The 11,523-nt window shown below is 36.1% G+C and overlaps 1 protein-coding gene across 1 annotated transcript; it reads right to left on the bottom strand.

Moving 5' to 3' along the window:
- Window positions 1-10,105: 10,105 nt before the first annotated feature.
- On the bottom strand, window positions 10,106-10,537 carry LOC142616358 (uncharacterized). Its single transcript, XM_075789231.1, has one exon. The coding sequence runs from the start codon at window positions 10,535-10,537 to the stop codon at window positions 10,106-10,108; it is 432 nt and encodes a 143-aa protein (XP_075645346.1).
- Between the last annotated feature and the right edge of the window lie 986 nt (window positions 10,538-11,523).

The raw sequence follows: 11,523 nt of genomic DNA, 5'->3' as shown, positions 1-11,523 counted from the left end.
TAATATTATATTTTTTGGGAGGGGCTTGTCTCTGGTTTTTTTGTCTCTTGTTTCCTCCCATTTTTAAATGGATGAATGGCACATGAAAAATAAGACTCTTCCCATTTTTAAATAGAAGAAACGCATGGAAAATAACTGATCCGACTATTAAAAAAAAGCCAACATGAAAAAATACAATAGTGACCTAAAAAAAGCAATTTCTTCCTCTCTGCCTCTCTCCTCTTCACTCTGCAATTATGCAGCATCACCAAGCCAATCACTCTGCAATTATGCCGCATTACCCTGACAAACTAAAAATACAGCATAAACTGAAAAGCCAAAACCCACAATTAATATTAGCCAAACTGAAATCCCAAACCATCTGTAAAAAATTAAATCTCACCATTGACGTCTCTATCATATGCTTGCAAGAAAATCACTTGTTTTCTGTTTCCGATTTTCCAATCAGGTTGGAAACCAGTGAGCTTGTCGTCGTTGAGGTTTCAAATCTCAGAAGAGGGGTTTTGTATTTGGACTGAAAAAATTATAGTTTTGTATTTGGTTCAAACCTCATCTTGGGCGACACAGAGTTTTTTATTATTAATTTTCATAGAAGATATGGTAATGTTGGCTTTGGGTTTGTTGTAAACTTGTATCATTTTACTTATTTTGGGGTTTTCTAGACTAGTTGAAAATTTTTAAAATATGAAAATTTCATTTTGGAGGTCAAATTCTAAAATTTGAAGGAGGGGGTGAGAGGAGGAATAAGGAGATTTATACTTAATTTTGTAATTTTTTTTCCAAACCTCCATCAAAGTCTTTACCATTGAGCTATGAAGAGCAAAGCAAGGAGAATGAGAGTTGTGGGAAGTTGCTGGAGGTAGGTGAGAATATTAAAAAGCCGAGGCAATTATGTCTTGCCACAACAACATGCATTTTCACTCCTGTTTTCTCTCCAATTCGGAGAGATGAATTTCTTATGGGCCTGAGTGGAAAATGCTTGGGTGCCACCAAAAAATTTCCTCACCTTCTTTCCTTATCAAACAACACCCACTCATATTTTCTCTCCTTTATTTTTTATCCATCCTAATCCACCTCCAACCAAACATACCCTAAAAGATTACCCACGAAATTTGTCAGATTTCAATTGTCATATTTCACATCTCTCTCTCTACTGAAATTAGTTATCGTTGAAGTTTTTCAGATCTACATGCGTCTTTTTTTCTTTTCTATTTCAGATAGTGAAAAATCAAATTATTTTTACTCTTCTTATTGTGTTTAGTTCTCTAGTTTTAAAATGATATTCAACTTGAAAACTACCTTCAATCTATAAATCTTCAACCTTGTAGGAAAAACAAATAAAATTCTGAATAAATATTTTTGAGAGAGAGAAGGGGAGGGGGAGAGGGAGGGGGAGGGGGACAAGATAAAGAGAGGGAAAATGAGAGAAGGGAGATTGAGGTGGGCTATAGCCCACAAAGCTCCAGAGAAGGATGGATAGTTGTAGAAAGAGAAAAAAACGCAAAAATTGAGAGAGAAACTATTTTTGACATGGCCTTTTTTACACCTTTGGATGGTTGGTGTGCCAGGTGTCATTCATCCATTTAAAAATGGGAGGAAATAGGGGAAACAAAAATTGGAGGTGAGCTGCTTCCATATTTTTATATGTATACTAGTATCAAAGATTTAAAATATTCTTATATAGATTTGAGAATTTTTTTTTATTTGATAGAGTTTCAACCAGTGGCGGCTCTAGGAATTCTTTTTAGGGTGGTCACTAAGAAATTTAAATTATACAAAATCTAATAAAACAATAATTTGTATATTTGCTACAATTGCAAGTCAAGTCTCTAAGGAGCGCAAAATTGTTGCAATTGCAAAGCCAAAAAGAGTATAACTATTGTCACCATCAAGAGAACTTGCAACGACAATATTTTTCTTAGTACTATTTTTTAAGGAAAAATGAAATTAGAGATTATTTTATTGAATAAATTGAACAAGCTACAAATTTAAATAATTAGCGATTTTTATCTTTTTGTTTTATAATAGGCTTTTTGTTGAACAATTTGTTCACTTGTTGTTTGGTCTTGTCTTATTTTTGTTTGGTTTATGTTTGTTGTTATTTGGGCTAATATTTATTGTCGTCATTTAAGATTTTTTTTAAAAAAATATATAAAAGGGATTAGGAATTATGTTTGAGATAGGGGGGGGGGGAGGAGAATTAATTTTGGAATAATACTACGTCCACAACATTTTTACAATAAATCTTATGCAAAAAATTGTTATTGGTGGGTAAAAAATAATATCAGTATTTGGGTCAAATTAGAATTAATAATAGTTTACTACGTTGAATTTATTGTGAAATTATTGTAAAAATGTTGTGAATGTAACAGTACTCTTATTATTTTTTTTAATCCAAAATTTTGTAATTCACAAGTCAGGGTGTTCAACATTTTTATTAGGGTGGTCACAATAAGTTAGTTTAGCATATAATATTTTTTTAGCAAGTGTATACATACAATTTTTTGCAAGTCAGGGTGATCCTTTGACCACCTTGGCTTGCATGTGAAGTAGCCAATAGTTTCAACCTATGATGTCTACTTTTGATGATTGTGCTCTTTGTCATTAGACTAAGACACCAATAAATTTTTTGTGTAGGCAAAAATTGAACCTTAGATTTCTTATTCAACCATAAGAGACTTTATCAGTTGAGATAACTGAAACCCACATATAGGTTTGAAATTGAATTGTGTAACTTTGTAAATTGTAAACTTGAACCCATTAAATTATTGTTTATAATTTATTAATAATATAATAAGTCCATTTGTTGTAAAAATTTATTGATTTGTAAATGGATAAAAAAATTTGGTCATGGTTTATCTATATACTTGAATAGAATAAGTTAATCAAGTAGCTCGTGAACAAACTTGAGTAAGAAAATGAATCAAGTTTGAACATGTAATCATATTTACTGGTGTGCTCAATCTCGGCTCGTGTTCAAAATAAAATTAAATGAATAAGTCTGAATTTTTAATATACGGCTTAGTTCAGCTTGTTTACCGTACTACCTTCAAGTATCCATAAAAAATGTATATATTTCCACTCTAAGTCAAATAGTTGATTATATATTAGCCCTAATGTCAGGAGAAATTTAACACAATTGGTAGCATATCCTTATCCCCAACACACACGCACACATGTTTGTGAGCATCTACATCACATTGCAAGCATGACAATCAAAATTAAGTGCTTTAGGCAAACACAGTAAAACCAAGCTACAAATCATCTAGAAATACTAATATAAGAATAGTGTAGCTAAATATAAATCTTAACATAAACAACTACAATTCATTTTGACATAATAAAATAATTCCATACTAAAAATAAAACACCATAGAAAAGCTTTGTTACAAATCTTTTCTTTTGTTAAGTTAAAGTCTGTTACTACAACTCGTCACCAACCATGATCGCATAAGATCCTGCAAGAAATTAAAACCTGTAAGTGCATTATTGTTTGTGATTTAACCAGAAGTAGATAAAGTAACACCAATTAGTGTAGTAAATATATAGAAGAAAAAAAAAAAAATCTAAACTGACCTATACAAATATTTGTGGGTTTTTGGAATGTACAATATTAAGAAGTATTCCAAGCCTTTATCACATGAACATGTGCACCAAGAGAGATGGGGACTAAGGTAAATGATCTAAACATTATAGCATGTTTTCAATTACAGAAAAATAAAAGGCTAAAAAAATAACAAATAATGAAACAATTCATATATTGACATTTCGTACTCATTTCCAAATTCTGCTTTGTTATTCCCATCATTCAATAACCACAGGATGATGCACAAGAAAGGTGGCAGGATTCGAACCTATGGTGGGCCCGCCCCTAACCTGCTGGGTTGGGTGGCCGGGTTAGCACCCCTCATTGCCTCTGTACCCGGAACAGATGTGCTGTGCTACCTAGCGTGTAACCTTCTCTCCCCATACCCCTCTTCTGGTTATGCCATTACAATCGCGAGTACCCCCCCGGGCCGGCCGCCTTTGACCTAATAAAAATGATTATCCTTATGACCAAATAAGGATCAGCTGACTTACTTCTCGAGTGATAGTTCCACAGTCCCGACCAGCAACTTGTTGGGAGTAGGGGCATCCAAGCTTGCCCAACCTAGTAAAGGGGCTTGGAGATAGAAGGAAAAGAGGTGTGGGAGAGAGAATTCTAAAGGGAGAGAAGATTCCGTCCACCAAGCGGAGGGACAGAGTGCGACTCCTAAGCAATTGGAGGTTCTTTCTCATCTCTTGGGGGTCCACATCATCTGAAAACTTTTCCTATTCTCATTAACCACTAGAATACTGAAATATTCCATGTAACAAAGAAGGAAAAAGGGAAAACCAATGGAAGCATATAATCTTTAAAATTGTGATATATGGCACCTTAAGGAACCAATAGTGCAAACCTACGGTCCTTGAGGGTTGTGAACCTGCAACACCTTGACATGCAAAGTTTTCCACATCATTTAAGTAAAAGATTGGTCTTGGCCAACCATAAGATCAGGTATCTATGTGATTTGGAGCTCAAAAGATGATTGTGGCTTTGACGTCAGCACCTCTCTCTCTCTCTCAAAAAAAAAAAAAAAAAAAAACCAAAATCCAAAAACGAAAAAAAAAAACAAAATGATTAAGGAGGTATTGGACCTCGTGTAGCTAACCAAAGATTGTTCATTCCGCATTAAATAAGATTTTTTATGTGAGTGTTTTTTCCAGTAAGAAGTGTACAAGTAAAATCTTTGGCATGAATAGATTATTGAGAGAATATGAAACTTTTTAGATAACTAATACAAAGAGAGCAAGAAGAACATCTAGTATGTGTGTAAGCATGATGTTAAAAGAGATCACCATAAAATTGCCAACAAAGACAAAGTTGAGCACTTCTATATATACTTTGTAAATTATAAGTGGCTGGAAACATGAACTTTGCATGATAAATAAGCTTGCTCAAAGTTGATAACCAACATTGACCACTTTTTTTTTAATAAGTAATAAATGATTACATTAAAGAAAATTTGAAGTGAAGACAATTTTTTTTTAAGTGTACATGTTATGTTCTCAACTATCACCTCAATATAACCAATAGTGACCACAAACAAATGACAGACTTGCTGCAACTGTAATGGAACAGAGGGCTTCATGAAAATGTTTACTAGAATAATGGCATAAACATGATTGTTGTTTCACCCCTCCCCCCTAAAAAAAATAGGCTGGCAGTGGACCTCGTGTAATTGGCTGGAAAAAGACATTCATTCGACAATAAATAGAATCTTATGCAAGAATTGGGGTTTTTGGGTTAGGTTTTGAAGAGGATGAAAAACATGAGACGGATCTTTCCTCCGTCCTAGGAGGACGGAGTGGAAGTAGACGGATTAATACCGTGGGAATGCATATAGGACGGTGCCGATCATTGAGTACCCGTCCGATAATTGATTGATTATAAATCCTTAGTTGTTTGTCACACGATGTGTTTGATTTGGCTTTGCTTTATCTCCACTCAAGCGTGTATACCTGGAGTTCTTGCATTACACGTTTGACCATAATAAGAAGACTCCTATATGGAAAAGAGCTCAAGAAGGAAGGAGAATCCTAAAAGGAAAGGAAATTCTACGCCAATAGAAATACCCCAGAAATCCTAGCATCAAGGTACGCACAATTATCTCAACTCTGGCACTATAGGGTTGAAAAATAATATTCTAACTTGACCTTCGGAGGGTTTTTGGCCGGCACCACACCGGTGCTCTCTTTTAGGTACTCTTTTTTCCTTTTGCAGGTGTTGCTTTGGTTTGAGGAGTGTTTGCAACTTACTGGTGATTTTTCGGCATCATCAGGTTTTCTGGAATCAAGTTCTATTTCTTTGCAAGTATGGTAGTTCTAAGTTGATGTCTACCTAGTTTTTCTCTTTATTGTTTCCACTGGTGTTGGACTTTTGCTTCTACTTCATATAATTGTTTAATGAAAAATACTATCAAATTCATAAGAACTTAAGAAAAGGGGAACAAAAGTAATAATAAGAAATGGAGTCAGCACAAGTACATCTAAGCCTAGCAACTTTATTGGGGCTAAAAAAAACTCAAACTATGATAAGAAAAGCTACTAGAATAGTTCCGGAAGAGGAGTATAAAAAGGTTAGTTTCAATTCTTAACCACCCGAAGCAAGCAAATACCCGCGGGTGAGTTGCTTTTGCAATGAACATGACCCTATATATGGCAGTGTTTTTTAGTAAAAGATAGTCATTTAAGGCAATCGAAGATTTAAAATGTACAAGCAAATCTTTTGGCATAAAACATCATAGTTATGGTTTCCGTGATTGGGCGGTTCCGATGGGTTTTGGGTGGGTTGTGGTGCTGATTCTGGGTTGGGTTGCTTTGTGTTAAGTTCTTGGCAATTCAAGAACTTAGGGAGAGAAGGGTAGTTACTTCGAGGGAACTGACCTCCAGAATTAAGAACACAAGAAAGATGAGGTTATGAAAAGAAGATGAGAGAGAGATAAGGGAAGAAGCAAATAGCTGAGTAGTTTCTTTCTTAAGTCTTTCAATTGAGTACTTACAACTTATATACCCGAGCCTCTCTGTTTCCCTCCAACTAACAACTAACCAAAACACTAACTAACTTCTCATGCGAGCTCATCACTAACTACTTGCATCAACTGCCATTAACTAACAACTTACAATCAGTGTAATACAATCAGTACAGTACAAGTACAATACAACCCAACTATGGTACTTAACTTGGACTCCTAACATTTTGTTTGGGTGTGTTCCTTTGAGATTTAGGTGGTGGCTGGCTGGCTGGTGGTGCTTTATTTATTTTTATTTTTTTAATAAAAGGTATGAGCTTTTTGGCGGTGGTTTTGGTGTCTCATGTGGTGGGTTCCGATGGTAGCAGTGGAGGGCTGTAGGGGTGATCGATGGTTTTGTTTTTGTTAATATATTTTAGTGATATATTTTTCTAGGTTGTTTATTGTTTGTGTTTGATGTTTCTGGGTTGTTTATCATGTTTGTGTTTGATTTTTCTAGTTCTTCAAATTTGTCTATTTAGATGTGTTATTGTTGTTTTATTTTTATTTTTATTTTTTATGGAATTTTTAAAATTTTAGAGCATTTAGTTTTATGTTTCATAAGTTTTAAAATCTATTTAATTTATATGAAATTATGAAAAATGGGTAATCAAAATGTTATATTTCATAATTTTATGATTTCAAATTAAAAAAAAACTTAATTTTTGGTAATCAAATATTTTTTGTTGTTGGTGGTTTTTGGTTATAGTGGCGTTTTGAAATGCTGCTATAGCCAATTTTTATTATTATTTAAATTTAGCCTAACATTGGTGCTGCAAGCTCTCTTCTTCAGACGAGTTCTAAAGATGTCAATATTGAAGACGATGCCACAACCCAGCCTGCTCATAACCACCCTACTTTCGGAGAAAATCCCCCCCAGTAGTTTATGAAGAAATTTTCAAACTTTTATTTGTTTTGTTGTACTAATTTTATTTTATTTTATTTTATATATGATCCATTGTTTTGGATCATTTGAATTTGTTCAAGTACATTTGGCAAGGGTTTTTGGACGATAGTTGTCTACCCTTTTATGAATGTTTTTATCTATGTTGTTGATTTCCAAGTGTTTTTCATCTATACTTCTCGTCCTTAGACTTATCTTTGGAATTTAACTTGGTTATGTTATCCATGATTTGGACTGGTTGGACGCATCATCCATGGTAAATGTCGCATGCATGCTTTTCTTTTGTCTCTAATCCTTTTTGGACGAGTTTTATTGGGAAGTTTGCTCTTTCCCTTGGTCGTTGTTTCTTATGACAATTTGCTTCCTTTTTATTAAGGATAGCTTATGACGAGATATCTTCAAGTCCAGAGATTTTAGAAGTCTGTCATTTCATTTACAATATTGATTTTATAGAATCATAAACACTAAAATTAAGAAATTCAAGATGCTTTATACACAACATCTGTACACAACATTATTCGTGGACACATCTGTACACAATATCGTCCGTGGACATTAAGGACATAGTATATAGCATCGTCCAAATATCTCGTCCATGCAAATACTTAGTCCTTTTTTAGGGAATTTAAATTACTTTATGTACAAAGGGACTTAGTTCATGACACTGTCCATAACACATGCCAGTAGCTAGCGCTTTTTAGGGAATTCAAATACTTAAAAACATAACATACTGTTCTAAAACATAAATACTGAAACATATTATAAACAAACTTCTTAATCTTGTCCATGCTGGCCTTCCTGACGAGTTACTTTCACTGGTAGTACTTCCTCAAATGCTTTATGTTCCATGGGAGTTCCAGTTTCCATCCACCTAGGGCTTCCAAGTAGCATGAACCTCGCCTTTTGGAATTGATAACTCTGTACGGTCCTTCCCAATTAGGTCCCAGCTTTCCATGAGCAGGGTCCTTAGTGGCTAAGGATACCATTTTTAGGACAAGGTCCCCAATATTGAAGTGTCTTGGCTTTATCAACGCATCATGTTACTTAGTCATCAAATTCTTGTAACGTGCCACCCTCTGCTCTGCGTCCATTTTGACCTCATCAATGAGATCAAGGTTTAGACAAAGCTGTTTTTCATTTTCTTCCTCCTTATAATGGGCCACCTTGTAGCTAGTTAATCCAACCTCCGCTGGTATCACTGCATCGCTTCCATACGCTAGCTTAAAGGGAGTCTCTCCAGTATGAGTCTTTACTGTCGTCCTATATGCCTAAAGGACACTGGATAATTCATTTGGCCATATCCCTTCAGCATGTCTGTTGGCTTGTGGGTGGACGGGCGGGCGGGCGAGGAGTAATGATTTCTGATTCCTAACTGCTCACAGAATTTCCTAAAAGGTGTGTTGTCAAATTGTCGTCCATTTTCTGAGATGAGTACCCATAGGGATTCCAAAACGGCAAATGATATTCTTCCAGACGAAACTTCCAACATTCTGTTGAGTGATTTTTGCCAAGGCTCTACTTCCACCCACTTAGTGAAATAATCAATCTCTACCACTAAGAACTTCATTTGTCTCGTCCCATGGGAAATGGACCAAGGATGTCAAGGCCCCACTGGGCAAAAGGTTAAAGAGCCACCATTGGGGTAAAATATTCTGATGGTCGTTTAGGGATGTTGCTGTAGTGTTGACATTTATCACATGGCTTAACATAAGCTTTGGCATTTGCTTGCGTGGTCGGCCAATAATATCCAGCGCGAACTATCTTATGGACTAGTTATCTAGCCCTTGAATGGTTTCCACAGATTCCTTCATGGATGTCCCTTACGACGTAATGGGACTTGTTTGGAGCCAGACAGCTTAAGTAAGGTTGTGGAAAACCCCTTTTATACAACACCTCGTCCATGAGGACAAACTTCGCAGCTCTTATCCTTAGCTTTCTTGCTTCTTCTATGTCATCAGGGAGCACTCCGTCTTTGAGATAAGACAAAATTGGAGTGGTCCAGTTGGTAACTCCATCTATCTGATTCACTTCTAGAGTATCTATGCTTGGAACATATTGAACTTTAACTTGTTCACCAACCTTCTCGTTCGAGGATGTCTTCTTGGCTAAGACATCAGCTTCAGTATTCTCTTCCCTTGGTATTTGCTAAAATTGGGCTGTTGTAAAGCCTTTGATACATTGCTTAACTTTTTCCAAGTATCTTTTCATTTTTTTCTTCTTTAGCTTCGCACGTCCCATTTACTTGACTTATCACCAACAGCGAATCTTCTTGGACGGGGATTGATTCTACCCCGAGTGATTTGGCCAATTCCAAACCCTGAAGTAAAGTTTCGTATTCAACTTCATTATTGGTTGTTTGGAATTGTAGATGGGCGGCGTACTCCAAATGATCTCCTTCTGGTGATTGTAAAATGATCCCAATTCCTCCTGCATGCTGAGTGGATGATCCATCAACATGGACGACTCACTGCTTTGCCCCCTGGTCTCCATCTTGTTGATTATTGGCAGGAGTAAATTCAGCAATGAAGTCTGCAATGACTTGTGCTTTTATTGCTTCTCTTGGCTTATACCACACATCGAACTCGCTGAGTTCCACTGCCTACTAGATCAGTCATCCGGTGGCCTCCAACTTATTCATAGCTTTCTTCAACGGATGATTTGTCAGGATGTTGATTACATGGGCCTGGAAATAAGGTCTAAGCTTTCTTGCTGCTGTTATCAATAAAAATGCTAATTTCTCCATTGGAAGATACCGTCCTTCAGCTCCTTTTAAGGCTTTGCTTATGTAGTAGATGGGCTTCTGTATTTTCCCTTCTTCCCTAATCAAGGCTGAGCTTACTGCATGGGGAGACACTGCTGGATAGAGATACAACTCCTCTCCCAGTTTGGACAGGCTCAGCAGCGGGGTTAAAGCGAGATAAGTCTTCAAGTCTTTAAGGGCTTGTTGACACTTGTCCATCCATTCGAACACTTTCCTCAATACTCTGAAAAGCGGCAAACACTTGTCAGTGTCTGTTGACTCGTCTAGTGAGACTTTGGACATCTTTAATATTCTTCGGAGGTTCCATGTTCAAAATTGCCTGGATCTTATCAGGGTTTACCTTAATCCCTCTTTGTGAAACCATAAAATTGAGGAATTTCCCTGATGCAACTCCGAAAGTACATTTTCTTGGGTTTAGCTTCATCTTATATTGCCTAAGTATATCAAAGGTCTCTTGAAGATCGTCCAGATGCTGCATCTTCTTTGTAATCTTCACCAGCATATCATCCACATATTATTCAACATTTCTTCCAATCTGTGGATGAAACATAAGGTTGACCAACCTCTGGTAGGTCGATCCTGCATTTTTCAACCAAAACGGCCTAACTTTATAACAAAACAAACCTTGGCTTGTGATGAAGGATGTTTTCTCTTGGTCCATCTTGATCTGGTTGTACCCTGAAAATGCATCCATAATACTCAATAGTTGGTGTCCTGCTGTTGAATCCACCAACTGGTCAATGTGTGGAAGAGAATAACTATTTTTGGGGCATGCCTTATTTAAATCTGTAAAGTCTACACACATCATCCATTTGCCATTAGCCTTCTTGACCATCACTACATTAGCTAGCCAATCAGGGTAAAAGACTTCACGAATGAACTCTGCGGTGATTAACTTTTGAACTTCTTCTTTGATGGCATTATCTTGTTCTAAGCCAAACACTCTCTGAAGGAAAAATGCATGTGCGCAGCGGAAAAATAATGGATCTACTTCATTCATAAAAGTTAACATGTACTAAATACGTTTCAAAACTTAAGAACAAGAGAGTGTACCTTAGAGCTGTGAATTTCAAAATTAAAGATCAAAATCGCTTGGGATCACTTTCAATCTTTACTCCAATTCCACTAACGCCCAAGATGTGTGGTCTCTCAATCAGTTCCAAAGGGAGAATGTCAAAGTATCTAATACTTATATACACCACTTCACAATAGTGTTCTTCCAAAAAACTCTACAGAAAATTCTATGTGTTTTTCCCTTTGTGTTTAAC

This window comes from Castanea sativa, chromosome 11 (genome assembly GCF_040712315.1).
Source record: "Castanea sativa cultivar Marrone di Chiusa Pesio chromosome 11, ASM4071231v1".
Classification (NCBI taxonomy): domain Eukaryota; kingdom Viridiplantae; phylum Streptophyta; class Magnoliopsida; order Fagales; family Fagaceae; genus Castanea; species Castanea sativa.
The sequence above is the reverse complement of the archived record's forward strand: the minus strand, read 5'-3'. Positions and strand labels throughout refer to the sequence as shown.